The 18,159-nt window shown below is 43.5% G+C and overlaps 1 protein-coding gene across 1 annotated transcript in view; it reads left to right on the top strand.

The window, feature by feature from the left end:
* The window catches only part of DYNC2H1 (dynein cytoplasmic 2 heavy chain 1), a 430,672-nt gene that overhangs the window by 124,045 nt on the left and 288,468 nt on the right, over positions 1-18,159 (top strand). The window contains exons 57-65 of the mRNA XM_006271584.4: positions 3,326-3,486; positions 4,112-4,235; positions 5,023-5,144; positions 5,988-6,074; positions 6,420-6,546; positions 8,546-8,687; positions 9,294-9,403; positions 9,713-9,811; positions 11,235-11,358. Of these exons, the coding sequence (XP_006271646.1) occupies positions 3,326-3,486; positions 4,112-4,235; positions 5,023-5,144; positions 5,988-6,074; positions 6,420-6,546; positions 8,546-8,687; positions 9,294-9,403; positions 9,713-9,811; positions 11,235-11,358 (1,096 nt within the window). The remainder of the gene's footprint in view (positions 1-3,325; positions 3,487-4,111; positions 4,236-5,022; positions 5,145-5,987; positions 6,075-6,419; positions 6,547-8,545; positions 8,688-9,293; positions 9,404-9,712; positions 9,812-11,234; positions 11,359-18,159) is intronic.

Here is an 18,159-nt window from a genome sequence, read left to right as displayed (position 1 = left end):
GACTACAGAGTCCAGTGGGTGGCGAATTGGCTAGAGGGCCGCACCCAGAGAGTCGTGATGGATGGGTCGGTCTCGACCTGGAAGGGTGTGGGTAGTGGGGTCCCGCAGGGCTCGGTCCTTGGACTGATACTCTTTAATGTCTTCATCAGTGACTTGGACGAGGGAGTGAAATGTACTCTGTCCAAGTTTGCAGATGACACAAAGCTACGGGGAGAAGTGGACACGCCGGAGGGCAGGGAACAGCTGCAGGCAGACCTGGATAGGTTGGACAAGTGGGCAGAAAACAACAGGATGCAGTTCAACAAGGAGAAATGCAAAGTGCTGCACCTAGGGAGGAAAAATGTCCAGCACACCTACATCCTAGGGAATGACCTGCTGGGTGGCACAGAGGTGGAAAGGGATCTTGGAGTCCTAGTGGACTCCAATATAAACATGAGCCGGCAGTGTGACGAAGCCATCAAAAAAGCCAATGGCACTTTATCGTGCATCAGCAGATGCATGACGAATAGGTCCAAGGAGGTGATACTTCCCCTCTATCGGGCGCTGGTCAGACCGCAGTTGGAGTACTGCATGCAATTCTGGGTGCCACACTTCAAGAAGGATGCGGATAACCTGGAGAGGGTCCAGAGAAGGGCAACTCGTATGGTCAAGGGCCTGCAGACCAAGCCCTACGAGGAGAGACTAGAGAAACTGGACCTTTTCAGCCTCCGCAAGAGAAGGTTGAGAGGCGACCTTGTGGCTGCCTTTAAGTTCATCACGGGGGCACAGAAGGGAATTGGTGAGTATTTATTCACCAAGGCGCCCCCGGGGGTTACAAGAAATAATGGCCACAAGCTAGCAGAGAGCAGATTTAGATTGGACATTAGGAAGAACTTCTTCACAGTTCGAGTGGCCAAGGTCTGGAACGGGCTCCCAAGGGAGGTGGTGCTCTCCCCTACCCTGGGGGTCTTCAAGAGGAGGTTAGATGAGTATCTAGCTGGGGTCATCTAGACCCAGCACTCTTTCCTGCTTATGCAGGGGGTCGGACTCGATGATCTACTGAGGTCCCTTCCGACCCTAACATCTATGAATCTATGAGCTGCTGCTTGTGCGGAGCCTAGTGGGGGCAAGACGCTGCTGTGAGAGGAGGTGTCACTGCCAAGAGCCAGGTTAACTCTTCCAGGTCCCACAAGTGCTACAGTTTTATATAGTGAATGAAGATTCCAAGCCCTTAATTTGGCATTAGCTGCAAAACCAGGGAAGGGTTAACTTGATTCTTGGCAGTGACACCTGCCACTTCTTGCAGCACCTTGCTTCCTCTGCTTTACTGCACTGGGTAGTAGGCTCAAGCCCCTCGGCTTCTATTCCAGCGCCTGTCTTTACTGAGCTCCCAGGTCTCACATGTCACACAGCTGCCTGTACCATTTGTGGTTTACATGGTGTATGAATTTAGATAGTACCATAATTTCTTGTATACCATACACACCTTTTCCAAATATTAGCTGCTGATAAATGGGATGCACATGTTAAGCAAGAACATATGGTAATAGCAGCTTCTTCAGCAGAAGCTTCTCCTGGAGCAAAGAAGGGGCTACTCTATGGGGGTCCCTTCAGCATGTCCCTTTCCTCCCCTGTTCCCACATTTCACTTTATTAAATGCATACTCTCAAGTTGCTGCTAGGCCAGACTTTGCTGCTGCAAACGCTGCTGCTGATGGAAAAATTGTCCAAAGCTAGCTAGCAACTGAGAGGTTAATGGAGTAGCCACAAGTATTTACCTCCTACTGCAGCTGCCTGTGTTTATTCTGCTGGCAGGAAAAATGTTGCTTTTTTTACTTTGCCTTCTGAAAATAGGACCTGTGTTTTATCCAGGGGGACATGGTGTATGAGTAAATATGGCAATTATTTGTTATGCATTGTTTATCTAATTATATATATTATTTATAAAACTGAGGAGCATAAAAAGAAGAGAACAGCAAGATTATAACATAGAATTATTGAATCATAGAAAATTAGGGCTGGAAGGGACCTCACTCTCTAGTCCAACCCCCTGCTCAAATCTGGACCATCCCCAACTAGATCATCCCACCCAAGGCTTTGTCTAGCCAGGTCTTAAAACCCTCCAAGGATGGAGATTCCACAATTTCACTGGGTAAGCTGTTTCAGTGCTTATCTACCCTCCTAGTGAGAGTTTTTCCTAATATCGAACCTAAACTTCCCTTACTGCAACTTGAGCCCAGTGCTCCTTGTTCTGTTTTGTGCCACCACTGAGAACAGTCTTGCTCCATCCTCTTTGGAACCCCCCTTTAGGTAGTTGAAGGCTGCTATTAAATCCCCCCTCAGTCTTCTTTTCTCCAGGCTAAATGAGCCCAGTTTCCTCAGCCTCTCCTCAAAAGTCATGTGCCCCAGTCCCCCTAACTATTTTTGTTGTCCTCAGGTGCTCTTTCTCCAATTTGTCTGTAGCAGAGGTAGGCAACCCTCGGCATGCGTGCCAGTGTGTGGCACGTGAAAACATTTTGCTTGACTCGCACCTTGGGGAAGGGGACAGTGCTGTGCTGCCACAACAAGGATGGGGTCCCTATAGCTCCCTTGCCATCTGCCCCTGGCATGGCAATATCTTACAAGTTGAAGTTGTGGGTGTTTTTTGAACTTTGCCCAAAAATGTTGCTAACCTGTGGTCTACATCCTTTCTGTAGTGGAGAGCCCAAAACTGGACACAGTACTCCAGATGTAGCCTCACCAGTGCTGAATAGATGGGAATAATCACTTCCCTTGACCTGCTTGCAGTCCTCCTATTAAAGCAGGCCAGTATGCCATTAGCCTTCTTCTTAACAAGGGCACACTGTTGGCTCATATTCCATATGTCCATTGTAATCCCTAGGTCCTTTTCTGCAGAGTTGAAGCTTAACCAGTCAGTTCCCAGTCTGTACTGGGACATAGGATTGTTTTTTCTTCAGTTTAGGACTTTGCACGTCTTTATTGAACTTCATGAGTTTTCTTTTGGTCTAATCCTTCAATTTGTCTAGGTCTTTTTGAATTCTATCCCTATCCTCCAGTGTATCTACTATTCCCCCCAGCTTGCTGATTGTGCACTGCATCCCATCTTCCAGGTCATTATACATGTTGTATAACATCCAAATCAATTATTTTGGTTGATAAATGCTTTCTGGTTAGCTTTTATAAAATTACTTTTGCACAAGTGAATGCAAGTTAAAGATCATTAGCTATAATGAAGTAAATAAAAAGGTGAAACACAAAGGAAAGTTCTTTAAAAACAGAGGACAAAAATGGTCTATTTTCTCCAGTGGATATAACAATTATGTTTTTGGGTGGGTTTTTTTTGATAGCCGCTGGTTAATGAAGCTAAATTAGCGGTTGGAAATATAAAGCCTGAGTCCTTGTCAGAAATCCGGTCACTACGAGTACCCCCAGATATAATCAGAGACATACTAGAGGGTGTTTTACGACTAATGGGGATTTTTGATACATCATGGGTAAGCATGAAGAGGTAAGTTAACATTTTTTATTTATTTTGTTAATACAGGAATGTTAATCTGTAATGACAGATATTTCCTGTTGCATTTTTGCAAAAGGTTCGCATCATGGGAATGGACAAACCAGAACAGACCCTTGTGTAACTTGCATCAGTTTTGTAAACAATGAGAATTACACATTGCTCAAGAAAGGACAAGTGTGTCATTATCCAGAGGTAGCCATTTGCCTTTAGCAAATGACTACCCTGGGATACATGCAAATACTTGACACCTACACTGATACAATTTACACTGGTGGAGTTTTACCTCTGATACTTTATGGAATAATTCTACAGCAGATTAAGTTAAACCAGACTGGGCAAAGCTACTCTAGTTTAGAGGCTTTTGCCATCTAATTGCTTCATTTTTTTCATTGGTGTAATACTATAACACTAATGTACATGCATCTTCTGTCCATTTCCACAATTCCTAATGCTCTTGAATGAAAACAGTTCCATTCATAATAAGATATTTCTAGTTATGGCTAGAACTGATAAGTTTCCAGCAAAGTACTCTTTAAATGATCCTAGTTTTATAGAGGGTCTTTTAACTTTATTATCAATGCTTCTTTATTCAATTTAATGCTATTACTATTTATAGTTTCCTTGCCAAAAGAGGAGTGAGAGAAGATATTGCAACCTTTGATGCCCGTTACATTCCAAAGGAAATAAGAGAGAGCGTAGAAGAGCTCCTATCCAAAAACAAGGCATCTTTTGATCCAAAGGTAACACGCTTATTGTATTACATTAAAAAATTGACTAGATTCTTCAGTGTACCAGCTTTATAAGCAGCATGCTTTGTGCTTTATAAGTAGCTCCAAGTTGTTTTATTGGTGATGGGAAATAGTAGAAGATTTTTTTTTTTACACGGGACCTCTTTGCCAGCAGAGAGAGAACATTTGCCAGTGGTGGCTTTGGTGCTTTTTCCTCAGGTCATTAGTATAAGGGATTTTGTTCAATGTGGGGCAGGGATGGGTGAGAAATGATGTTATGGGGTAGTGAAGACCTCAGAGACCTTATGTCAGGGCAGTCTCAAGGTTGCAGAGTCACACAGCTCTGGCCTATGGAACTATAACAAGCTGCTTCTGCTGGTCCCCCTGAAGTCAAACTCTTCCCTCTAGTTTTAATTAACAAAAGGGACTAATGTGAAATCATTGAACAATGATCAAGCCAGCAGTAATTTTATAGAGGAATTCTGTAACTTTAGTTCCTTCTTTTCTAAAAGGAAGAAGTCCCTGCTTTGCAAAGAAAAGAAGTGTAGTGTTATCTACTCTGCACTCACATAGAACTCCTTGACTTCAGTGGGGCTCCATACCCACTCTGTTCTTAGTGCAGAATAAAGGCCTAAGATATAATCTCTTCTTATAACAATTTAATACCTTTCATTTGAAAGATCAGTTTCTGAGTCAGATGGCCAATATTGGTAGTCTCCAATATAGTATAGCACACCTGTGTTTTTGTGTGTGACATTTAATAAGGACCTTTCAAAAATAATGTCTATTACATTTTCAGAATGCTAAACGAGCCAGTGCTGCAGCTGCTCCATTAGCAGCCTGGGTTAAGGCCAATGTCAAGTATTCCTATGTCCTGGAACGAATTCAACCTCTGGAAAAAGAACAGGCAGGATTGCAGGCGTGAGTAATACACGCTTTACCTTGCAATTTTTCAGAATTTCAAAAATATCCATAGTGTTACTATTTTTTTAAAGTGGTAATATACAGTTATAGTACACAACTGACAAACTTGGTTAAAGGCCGGTTCTCATTTAGTGGCAAAGTGAATGCTATTGTTGTATAAACTAGAAATGCAGAAACAAAGTGCAGAAAATTAATTTAAAAAAGCTGAATACAGGCTAAATTCATGGCTGACAGTCTAAGGGCAAAAGGAAGAATATTTTCAATATAGTAAGAACATAAGATATCCTAGAAATCATATGGGTGAAATAATAAAGATATTAAAATTGTTAACAAGGAGGCAAAAAACGCATACATGCTGAATAAATATTTCTGCCTGTGTAAAGTAGTGGGATCAGGTACTTTGTAGTACTTCTAAGTTAAAAAAAATAATCGAAAGATTATATAGAATTCAGTTGATGCAGACTAAATGTTAGATATTTAATTAATTCAGGTTAGCATAGTTTTATGGAAAGTAGATCTTGTTCCAGCTGGTCCCTGGACTGTGTCTGGAGTCAGGGCCAGAGCCAGTCCAGCTTCCTGTCCCTCTACTGCCTCCTACTTGATTCCAAGATGAGAGGCTTTCCCCACATGTTAAATGGCAGAAAAAATTCAACTTGAATCAAGCAGGTATGACATTGTTAACATTTGTCTCTTCAGAATTGAGGAAACCTTGTATCTTTGGGCACTGAGGTCTCAAATACAGCCTCCAAGTAGCAAGCTGCTGTTCTTTTCTATTTTCTTCTTTTTATGAGCCATGGATCTGCATATGCTGTCCTAATCAAACAGTTGATTATCTTTAAGGAACCTAAAGAAAACTGAAGACAGAAAACAAAAGCTGGAAGATCTGCTTAACTCTGTTGGTCAGAAAGTATCGGAACTGAAAGATAAGTATGTTGGTTTGCTTCCATATATCTTTAGAATATTTTTATGATAACTTTATTTATTGATTTTTATATTTGGATACTTTCCTAGAAGGGGCTTAAAATATATGATTGGGCTACTTAATTTAGTATTCTTGAAATGCATGGAGATATTTCCCTAAGGCTCGGGAAAAATTCAAATAGAAGCTGTTTGTCATCCTTTGCAAAAAGGACAGATAGTTATCCTTATTTCAATTTTAATGTTTGATCCACTTTTCTGAGAGCTAATTGATATACCTCTTCCTATTTTGTAGCATCACATCAAGTATTTATATATCATAGTAGCATAAAAATGTTAGTAATTGTTTTGCAGATTCCAAAGTAGAACAACAGAAGCAGCCAAACTTGAAGCAGAACTAGCTAAAGCACAAAAAACACTAAAAGCTGCAGAAGTACTAATTAATCAGCTTGACAGGGAGCACAAGAGATGGAACATACAGGTTTGTTGAAACTTTTAAAAAATACATATGCCATTAATTCATACATTTATACAGTGAAACCTATCTAAGATAGAGCCTATAAGGGCTGGAAACCTGCTCAAACAGGAAAATGTGTACAGTCCCAGTCTGCCTCATGGGGAATTATGTATATTTAGTTGGTATAAACCTTGGTTGGCAGCATAGCTGCTGCTATTTTTGTGGACCCCCGAAGATTGCTACCTGGGTCTGGTGTCCTGGTCACCTGTATGTTACACCACTGCCAGAAATTTTCTAGTGCAGAAATGGAAATAGCAGACCGCTCCCCCTATGAAATGGAATCCTGCCTCAGCCCTAACTTGTTTCTAGTCCTTTACGATCCTGTCGTAGACAGGTTTTATGGTATCCTTTTCCTAAATGCAACTGTTTAGTTTGCTGTATTTTGCCATATGTATGGAGTACAGGTTAAAGGGCACTCCATTGCAGCTCCTGAATGCCACTGTTTTCCATTTCACAATTGAAAACTTTCTTTTAAAATTATTTTGCAGCTTTCTTCTGTGTTTTATTAAGATGCTTTGTTTTAAGTGATAGGTGTGGAATGTGCATAAAATTAATTGCTTCATGGGATAAATAATAATTTCCTTGATGTGGAACTGGTAATACTTTTAAATCACAGCAGTAATGTGACAGTTGCTATGGCCAAGCTTTAACAAGTTTGGGTGCTTAACCTGAAACTTTGAAGGTGACAGAGCTTTGCAAAACATTGAGGACCCATCTTTTCAGAAGGAGTCCCCATGAATTTTTTATGTTGGGAAATCAAAAAGTCACAACAAATTGCATGCCTCTATAAAGTTTAAACTTATAAGTGTTTAATTCAGCCTATAGTGATGCCTGGCTACACTGGGAAAAACAGTATTTTCTCTCTGTTTCTGCAAATTCTCACTGAAAGGATTTCATCCCTATAGAATCTATTTGTAATGGTTTGTGGGACATGAAACTATAAAATCTATTACTGGTTCAAGTCTTGGTATTGTTCATTCTGTAGCTGGGGCCAATTTCATTCTTGGGCAAAAAAAATTCTATTCAACTCCCTTAGAAGTCAGTAGAAAGACACTGTTTGACTTTAATGAAAATTAGATACGTCTGAAACCCAAGATTCAACTTGTCTGGGTTGAAAGAATGAAACTTCTCTTTGTCAGCTTGTTTTGTTTTTTTTTAATGTAGCAGCTCTTTGAAACTCTTGATATGTTAAGACTATTATAATATATTTAAGCAGAGATTGTGTAGTGATTAGAATAGATTTTGTATTCAGAGATAAAAGATAAGCGTGTTTCATCAGATAGCTCAAATATTTGTGGCTATAATATGCATGCAACATTTGCTGGGCTCTGTATTGTAGGTAGAGTCTGGAGTGCTACCTTCTTTATAGCACCTTGCTTTCAATTTCTTATACATGTCAAACTTTAACCATTCATTACACATATTGTCGCAGATACATTTTCTGAAGACTTTGTCCACACTGAGTTTACTACAACCCAGAACTAGAAGGACTTTCCCTGTTGTTACAGGTCTGGGCTGTTGTGGGCCATACCAGCTCTAGTTCTGAGCACCTGAAATGAGAGGCAGAGTGTCTCTCGTGTGTTGTTAATACCACAGTGGTTGGACAACCAGTGTGGTGGAGGAAACCGCTTGATTTGAATACTCGTGGGACAAAAACTGCATATTTACAGTAGGGTGGGAGAAAAAGATTTAAACAAATCTGTTAGAGGGAGAAGCTGGAGCTTGAGGCTGTTCTTGTGGGGAGAGGAAAATTGACATTGGGATATGAGCTGAGGATGAGACTGCGATTGTTGTCTAGCTATAGGAAAAATCAAGCAAACATGTAATTAAGGATTGTGTATCAGGGTGCTGAGTTAAGGCTGCTTTTCATAACTTTTGAGTGTTTGACTTTGGACCCTTAATATTCTTTTAATATAGCTTATTTTTTTTTGTAATACACACATATGCTACACACTTTTTTTAGGTTGCAGAGATAACTGATGAACTAAGTACTCTACCTAAAAGAGCTCAGTTGGCTGCTGCTTTTATTACCTATCTTTCTGCTGCTCCAGAGGATCAACGAAAAGCCAGCCTGGATGAATGGACAAAATCAGCTGGTCTTGAAAGTAAATATTTTATTTTCATTAAAAACAAAGTTGTGCCAAAAAGTGAGAGAGATTAGTAATTCTGCTATGCCTTTTTGTTTATATATTTTGGAAAATAATAGCACATATAAATGATCAATAGAATTACTGTTATTATGGGGAGGTACAACTCAGTCAGTGGCCTTACTGAATATGGTATTTCTAGAGAGAAAAGTGACAAAATTAATTCTTGTCTAGGGATATGTCTTCCAAAATGCTCATATTGCGTGAATGTGGAAAGCTTATAACTTTTCATGTAAGTCCACAATGTGTGTGGAAAAAGCAAAGTTTTAAATGGTGAATCATCTCACTCATCTCACCTGGAATACTGTTACCTTGCCCATGCCTAAAGACAAAGAATGTTTTAAGTTAAGCTATTTTTGTCCTAGCATTCTCATAAGTTTCCTTTAATACCAGATAACAAATAGCAAGAACTGCAAACAGTATAATAGGTCTAAAAGAAAGCGACAGAACTGTACTGTATTGGGCAGGTGCTTTTATAAGTTTTAAAGCAGGGACTTGCAAAATAAACAAATGTCATCAAAGGTATGTTGTATATATTTAATAATTGAATCTTTAATTTGACAGAATTTGATTTAAGGCGGTTCCTATGTACGGAGAGTGAAGAACTAATTTGGAAGAGTGAAGGTTTGCCCTCAGATGATCTTTCCATAGAAAATGCTCTTGTGATTTTGCAGGTAAATAGTTCTTATATTTGTTGTTTCTTTTCTGAGGTACATTTCCTTTGTAGAGGTCTATTGAAGGCACAACCATTATAGAAATAAATAGATGTGATCTGTTTATATGTAGAACTTTCAGTTGTCTAAAACAAAAAAAAACAAAACAGTCGCAGAATAGATGCATTTTACTTCTTGGGTTTTTTTCATTTTTTATCTGGAAATTCTAAAAGAAAGGCCCTCTGTCAGTCAATTAAGGCCCAACATGTGAGCTACCCCTTACTATGATGATAAACTTTTGACAATACGATGATGCATTTTTTTTTTCAGAGTCAGATTTGTCCGTTTTTGATAGATCCTTCTTCCAGAGCTACAGAATGGTTGAAGACACACTTGAAAGAATTACGTTTGGAAGTTATTAATCAGCAGGTCAAGTATACTTTTATTTCTAACTCTTGGAGTTTTTCTGCCCGAAGACAGGCAGAATGTGAATTGAAAGCATGCTGGCATTCACAAGTGACAGAGCCAGATTCCTAGGATAAGAAAAGTTTTCACAAAGTTCTAGTAGGAAATAACTAAAACTACTGAGAAGCCCTTTGACTATATATTTAGCACCCAAATTGTGAAAAAAATTGGCAGATCCAATTTACATTTTAATTTAAGATTAAAAAATATATATTTTTTTCAAATTTGTTCTTATGTTTGATTAAGAAAAATCTTTTGTATTTATAAATATATAGATATGATTTGTAGACTCAAGTAGCAGGGAAATCAGATTATTTAAAATTAAAGAGCCGTATATTTTGGTCCTTTTAAACTTTTGTGCTATTTCTACCCAGGAGTATTTCATGCTTTATTTATTTATTTATTTTTAATAAAGATAAAGTATATTTAAGACCACATCAACACATTTTGATGAAAGTGGTCTCCAGACTTTCCTTATGAATCTGTGTATTTCTTACTTGAGTTTTCCAATATCCTATCATTTGCCAATTAACGTTTGAATACCTAGTTTAGAATTAAAGAGATTATTGGTTATTGCTATGAAGAACTACACTCTCAAGAAAATTTACTGAAGAACTTCTTGGTGGGAGAGAGAAAACTGAATTAGAAACCTGCTGAAGTCTTGTTACATGGGGAGTACAGAAAGACACTCTATTTGATAGCAGTTTCCACATCTTATCTTTACAGTTTATATATAGCCCAAATTTGGAAAGGTGATCTGTGAAATTCAAATCAGATTTTCACAGGTACTATACTTATTATTCTGAGAGAAACTCAAATGCTTGTCTTTGAGAAAGCAGTGCTATGCCACAACTGTAGAAGGTTATCAGTCTTTGTTATTCTAATGTTCTGGGTTGCACAGAAAAAAGTTCACAAACAAGAAAGGTCTATTTCATATATATTCCCAAATACCTCTGCAAATTTGTCTCTGTCTCTGTTCTGCTCTAGTAGTTATGTTTCCTGGTGGTAGAGAGGTGTTAAAAGATGGTAGAAGAGACTTTTTATATTCTTTGTTCCAGTTCACTGGATCTCAGGTATATCAGTTTCACTGATTTAGATTGTTCAGTGACTTGCTTTCAGGGGACACTGCTCTTACTGTTTGAATATATAGAGATAGTTTAGTTAAATACAGCAGTTACGATTAACTAGCAGACTTCACCAAAAGAATTGTGTACAATATTGCACATGTAATGAAAAAGCTCAGGTAGTCTGTTAATACTCAGAAATCCTATTCCTGTTCATAATTAATTAAAATCCTCACACAGCATTTAATTGTTCTATCTATGTCTAATGTATTATTATCACTGTTAAGAAACTAAATGAAGAAGTGGACCTTTTATTTTTACAGGATACAAACATCATTACTGTTCTTGAGCTAGCAGTGAGATTTGGGAAAACACTCATTATACAGGAGATGGATGGAGTAGAACCTGTTCTTTATCCACTGCTAAGAAAAGATCTTGTTGCTCAAGGTAAATGTCTATCATATTAGAGAGTCAGTTAATTCAGTAGATCATATGTAGAATCTGATTTTTAAACCAATTGTTTTCAGAGACATGAACAGTGGTTAGGATTTTGCTCTTTTCTGCTGTCATTTGACTAGCAACATGATGTGTGAATTGCATTGGTGGTTTTGTGATTGCTCATATGTGAGGAGGGATTTTTAGAGTTCCATTTAATAGGATGAAACAAGACAGACTGATCAACCATTCACAAAGGTGAAGTTGATGCCTCACTGGTACTTCCAAGCACATGTTTTGTGTGTAGGAATTCTGGTTCTTGTAGAGTTAAGAAATGAAGTGCTTTAATTTAGGGCTCGGTGGTGTAGGTTGTAACCACATTGGTTTAAGGACATAGGCAGACATGTTTCTTTGGGTAAATCTGATGTCTTTTATTAGACCAACTCAAATAGTTGGAAAAAAAGTTGAAACCAGTTTGTTTAGTATTGCAGTTGTGCTTTCATTCATTTGAAGGCACAGAGACTTTACAGCAATTTGGGAATGGAGGGGAAAAGTTGCTTATCAGCAGGTGTTGGGAAGCAAGATTAACTAATCAAGCAATAAAGCCTGGTATATTCAAGATCTCGTGCGCTGTTAAAAGTCCTTTAAGTCATTAAAAAAATGTTGATGTGTCTAAGTCAAGAGTTTCAGCTAAGTTGGGATATTACTTGTAGCCGGCCACAGTTGCCTGCATGGGCATGGCTGCCTGTTTATAACCAGTTTATAAGCAGCTCTGTTAGTGCTAAGCAGTATCATCAACATGACAGATGCTTCTCTATCTAGCTGTAGGCTTCTGAGTCATGGTTCTTAGTTCCTGGGGTCCTGCCAGTTTTTTTTTTCTAATTTTCTGCTCTCTGGGTTCTGCTTGTTGGCTTCCTAGTTTCATTCTTTTCCTGCCTACTGATCCCTTTGCTCCACATTTGCCAGCTCTTCACCCTCCAATCCCTCTGCTTGTTCTTCACTCCAGTCCAGTCCACACCCTTGTCTTCTCATAGTCATCTCCTGGCTCATGGCTTTAGTTTGGAAATAGCCCAGGTGCCTGCTCAGGTCCCTCTGTCTAATGATTCACACCTGGATCTCTGCTTCCTGATCCTGACACCTCATGGCTGTACCCAGAGTGACCTTCCTGCTCCTGATTCCCTTGACCCTTGACTCTACTCTGGACCCTGTCTGTTCCTGACCCACCTGGACTGTGAACCTTTTAGAGACAAGCCCTGTCTGTTCCTGACCCACCTGGACTGTGAACCTTTTAGAGACAAGCCCTGACTGTTTGTCTGGTTGTACCCCTAACATCGAGTGGCCCAGCTTCAACAGGAACCTGCACTCAAATTGCTCTGTAGCTTGGTGGTTAGACTTCTTTCCTGGGAATTCTTTTTTCAGATTGAGGAACTCAGGTTTCTCCTTTCCTGGCTGAGGGCTCTAACCACTAGATATCACTACCACCAGCATCAGTAAGTTAGCAGCGTACCTTCAGAAAAGCCTACCTTCAGGAACAGAATGACTTGTGGATCACAAGTGAATCAAAGCTTATAGTGTGGTTCGAGTCAGAACTCTTCACAAAGTTCGTAACATGGCAAAAAATAAAGCACTGTTTTATTATATGGACAGGCATACATTCAAAACCCAGTGGCTAGAGCAAGTGTAGGCAAAATATGGCCGACGGGCCTGATCCATCCCACCAGGCACTTTCATTTTGCTTGTGGTGCCTTCCCCAATAAATTGTGCCCCGCCCCGCCCTTCCAACCATGAGGGTGGGAGCAAGGCACCCACATGGACAGCCCCCCAGCAGCCCCCAACAGCCCCCTCCGGCCTCTGTCTCTGCCTGCCCTATTGCCGGGGCTCTGCGCCGTGCACCTGCAGTTCCAGCACTCACAGCGGGGGAAGCCTCCCACTGAAACCTGCTGCCTCCCCCATTCCCTGCTGTGCAGGTCCCTACATTCAGCCAGGAGTGGAGGGAGCCCTGCCCCCTGCTTTCCCACTGAGTCCAGCGCGGGGCTTCCCCCCTGCAAGTGCGGAGCTGCAGCTGCGCAGCACAGAGCCCCTGCAGTAGAAATAGCCAGGGCTGCGCTGGGAGTGAGGAGCGCCATCCTGCACAGCCTGCCTGGCTGCTTCTATCGCAGGGGCTCTGCGCCATGCGCGCATGCAGCTCCACACTCATAGCGGGGAAGCCCCGCTCTGGACTCTGCGGGGAAGCAGGGGCCAGGGCTCCCTCCTGGTGGAGTGCGGGGACCTGTGCCACAGGGAGTAGGGGAGATAGCAGCCTCCAGTGTGGGGCATCCCCTGCACTGAGTGCTGGAGCTGCACCCCACACCTTCCCTCACACCCCACACATCCACACCTTGCCCCCACAACCCCCATCAACATATACATGCACCCCCTACACAGCCATACCCTCTCACAACCCACCCCACACACGCGCACAATATGAAAGAGTGACCCTTCATTTTTGAGTTATTATTCAATCCCTTCTATATACAATACACAATTACAAGTCATGACAAATATTTTTTTAAATAAGATTAAAGTATAGTAGGTGTTTTACTTCTAGTGTATGATTTGGTTTTTTCCTGGTTCTAAGATGGCAACCTCCACTCCCAAAAGGAGTATTTGGGTGGGGGTGGAGGCAGCAAGGAGAGTGACTTGTGGTGGCAAAGTTCAGGGGTTAGGGGGAAGGACTTCTGGTCCCAATGGGGTGACTAGGGGCAGGGCAACTGTCAAGGGGCAGGGCTACCTATATGGCCCCCAGCAGGTCACCAAAACTTGTTAAGTGGCCCTCTGCCCGAAATAATTGCCTGCCCCTGGTCTAGAGCATGACAAAAGTACAGTCTTCAGCCAGGGGGTGAAAGAAGACTGCTCTGTACTTCCTCCCCTGCCCCCAGAAGAGCCTGTTAGTGACCCCTTTTACTTCACACCAGCTTTAGTAGGTTTCTGGTGTTCAAGCACCAGCAACCCTTTAAAATTCTTGGGTTGCAAACATTTCTGTCACCCAGGTTGCCAGACAGGTGAGGGGCTACCTGGACATTCCCCAACAGTCGCAGGTGCTAATCACAGTCTACACCCTGATCAGCCCCTGCTAGCCCCTTGCATAGAAGCAAGAGTGAGAAGGCTCCCTGCAAGCTTGCCGTAGGGTGGCCTATCATTGAGCCAGCTGCTTTCCTTCTTTCCTTCCTTCCACTTTAGACACTTTGGACCAGGCTCACTTGGAGCTGTGTGGGATGATCCTGAACGTAAGACTCCCTGGCTTCCTATATCTTTTTTCTGACTCCCACTTGTCTAAAGGTCTCTTGCTTCTGTTTATCTCCCTTTCTGATTCTTTTTTTGCATTTTTGTGGTGTTTTTTCTTTTTCTCTGCTCTCTCTGTCCCCTCCCCCTTCACTTCCAGTTTCTTTGTCTGCGAGTTGCTACTTCACAGCTTTTTTTTACTGTTTCTTTTTCTTTCTTTCTTTCTCTCTTTTTTGCTTGTTTATTGTGGGGAGTTATCTTTTTCTATATCTTGCCTTTCTAAGGGTGCTCTTAATTCCCCTCACCCCTTTTTTCTTTTTTTCTGTTTCTGTTTTTTTTTCTAACCCTCATAACCTGCCCCTCCCACCTGACTCTTTTCACTCCACTCCTTTTCCCCTCCCATTTAGTTTTTTATGGCCTCATTCCCAGACACTTATCTCTAGTTAATATACACATCTTTTTCTTCATTCCCTTAGCTTTAGCTTTTGAAATTAACCTTGTCCTAGCAGGAATGGCTGCTCCTACACCCAACATCTCTAATGGGGATGCCTCTCAAGACCTCCCCCTTAACCATGGCTTGAGAGTTTGCACCCCTCCTTATGTAGGGGTTGAGGTCTGCGTAGGTGCCCTAGCTGGTCTCCTGGGACAGCGTAACATACGTTACGTGGGTCATGTTAACATGGTTTACCTGAGCACTTCCACCCTGGTCAGCAGGGTGTGTGTGGAGGGCCTAGACATTGTGGGCGTACACTATCTTGTCACGCCCCTAGACAGCCAGGCAGTGAGGCTGGTGCCCCCACATGTGAATGACCAGCAGCTGGCCAAGAAACTCGAGCCCTATGGGGTTCCTACAAGTCCATTTCGCCAGCAAGGATCCAAAGCTGAAGTATGTCTTCTCTTTTCTAAGACAGGTTTTCATGCTCCTCAGAGAAGGCCCACAGTCTCTGCCTCACTTCTTGAACCTCACGTTCAATGAGCGGAGGTTTGTGATTAATTTTTTTGGGGGGAAACCACGTGTTTCCAATGTGGTAGCTCTTCCCACCTAGCAGCCCAGTGCCCGCGGGGGAAAGCAGCCGGAACATTGGAAACTGTGACGGCGCTGACAGATGGTGCATCCACTTCTGGGACACAGGCACTGCCCAGCAAGGCTGGGAGCTCTTCCCAACCTCCTTTCACCCCTGTTCCATTCAAGAGGGCTGGAGTCTCCTGCATGAGAGCACCATCCAGCGGAGGGGCTGGGACTGTTCCCCAGCCCTCTCCCTTGCCCATTCCACCTATGGTGCCCATGCCTCCTGGTGCAAAGGCCCCACCAGGTAGAGGGGTTGATGCCTCCACTTGCTCCCTGCCTGCCCTGACCGCCCCGGCTGAGGTGACTGGGGTGGTCAGTGACTGTGGCGCCAAGGCCCTGTTGGGCGATGGGGCTCGGGCCTCCTCCCAGCCACCCTCCATCATGGCCTTGTCTCAGGTGGCTGGCCCCGGGGAAGCAGGCCGGAAGCAGTCCGGCCCATCTGCTACAAAGAATGGGCCACCTGCCACTAGGAAGAAGAAGAGCAAAGAGAGGAAGGTGAAGGGAGCCTCTCAGGACATCCTATGCCCACTAAAACCCTCCTCTGCCAGTGCCGGGGGGGCCCCTGCTGGGGAGCCTGACCTTGTTCCGTCTGTTATGCTGGCGACCCTGTTGCACGTGACTGCGGATGGGGACAACTTGGAGGCAGGGGAGGTGATGGTGGAGGTCACCAACCCCTTGCCTGTCTCCCACTTTCCAGAGTTGGGTGGCAATAAAAGTTATGCAGAATGCCTCTTTTCTGGAGGCCCATCCCAGGGGGCAGCATTGGAGTCTGCTAACCTCTTGGTTGCATCCTAGCCTACCGAATTGGATGAGGAAGCTAGTGAAAAGGAGATGCAGCTTTTTGAGCGTCGCAAGAGACCTCAAGAGCAGGATGGCCTCTCCCCCCCACCCCCCCATAAGGTGGAGGTTGCTCTCTTGGAGCCAGTCCTCGACGATGAGAGGAGGCTGATGTGTCTAGACACTGAGGGTGTAGACACTGTGTTTGTGGGTGAACTCCCATTTGGGGTGCAGCCTTGCTGTGATTCTGTCAGAAATGTCCAGCCCATGTTATCAGCCAGTGGTGCGCAGATCCTAAACACTTTGTCAAGGCTGCCAGAGCTGTGGCCAAGCTTATGCAACAAGATCTAGGCACTTGGCAGATGACTTGCCGTCTGGAGAAGCTCGCACAGTGGATGAGAGATGAGTGGGGCCTGGGGGCATCCCTAGAGTAGAGTAGGGCATGATAGGTCTTCCCAAACCTCTGCTTTTTTGCTCTGCTCTTGGGTGCTCGTTCTTCCACCTACACCTTACCTCGCTTTTCCTCTCCCAAACATCAATGGCTGTTGAGATCCGGTGAAATGGGAGGCTGTCCTGGAACTCGTGCGCCAGAAGTGGCTGGCCTTCGTTTTCCTCCAGGAGACCCATTCTGATGGGGTCAACCAGGTGGCTTGGCATGCTGCCTGGTGAGGCCACTTGTTCCTGAGCCATGGCACCAACTTTAGTGCCAGGGTTGCAACTCTCCTATTGCCACAACTACAGCATGATACAGCGGTGGCATGGGAGGTCGTCCCTGGCTGCCTGCTGACTGTTCCTGACACCCTAGCACAACACCACCTGCTACTCATCAATGTCTATGCACCCACTGATGGCCCGGGAAGGGTTGCTTTCTTCAAGACCTTGGCCACCCTCCTGCACGATGCTAGTGAGGATGATGACCTGTTCCTTGTAGGCGGGGACTTTAACTGCACCATTGATGCCTTGCTAGGCCACACAGGGCCTGAGCCTCACTTACCCTCAGCCCGCAAGCTACAATCTGCCCTGGAGACTTCAGGCTTCGTTGATGTCTGATGAGCCCTGCATCCTGACATGTGCCAGTACACCTGGGCCAGGATGAATGCTGGTGGTCTCACCATGGCCTGCCTTGACCGCCTTTGTCACCAGGCACCATTTGCCACTCCTGCGCAGTGCCCGCATTGTTCCCTAGGTTTTGCCATATCATGGCCTGGTCTGCTGTGAAGTGAGCCTGTCAGGTAGAACCTGCATGTGGGCACCCTATTGGTACTTCAAAGTCAGCCTTCTTCAAGACTCCTACTTCCAGGACTGCTTCGCTGACTTTTGGTGGGGCTGGGAATCCACAAGACCTAGCTATTCCTCCTGGAAGCTATGGTGGGATGTGGGCAAGGTACTGATCCGGGCCTTTTGCCAGCAGTACACCCAGCTGGCCACAAATTAACTGCGTCACCATACCTGAGAGCTGGAGGAAGATCTGGCAGAACTCGAGGCTGCTCTGCTGACTGCTGGCAGTAATGCAGTGCTGTGCGAAAGCCTCTAATTCCATAGGAAATGCCTGCATGACTTGGTGGAGAGCGCGGCCTGCGGAGCGAGGATCTGCGCCAGCTGCCAAGAGCTGGCAGAAACTGACACCCCAACCCACTTCTTCAACCTGGAGCAGCAGTGGGCAGCAAGCAAAGTCTTAGATCACCTCAAAACCCCTGAGGGCTGGG

This window comes from Alligator mississippiensis, chromosome 1 (genome assembly GCF_030867095.1).
Source record: "Alligator mississippiensis isolate rAllMis1 chromosome 1, rAllMis1, whole genome shotgun sequence".
NCBI classification, from domain to species: Eukaryota; Metazoa; Chordata; order Crocodylia; family Alligatoridae; genus Alligator; species Alligator mississippiensis.
Note: the sequence above shows the minus strand (reverse complement) of the source record. Positions and strands in the feature narration are given on the sequence as shown.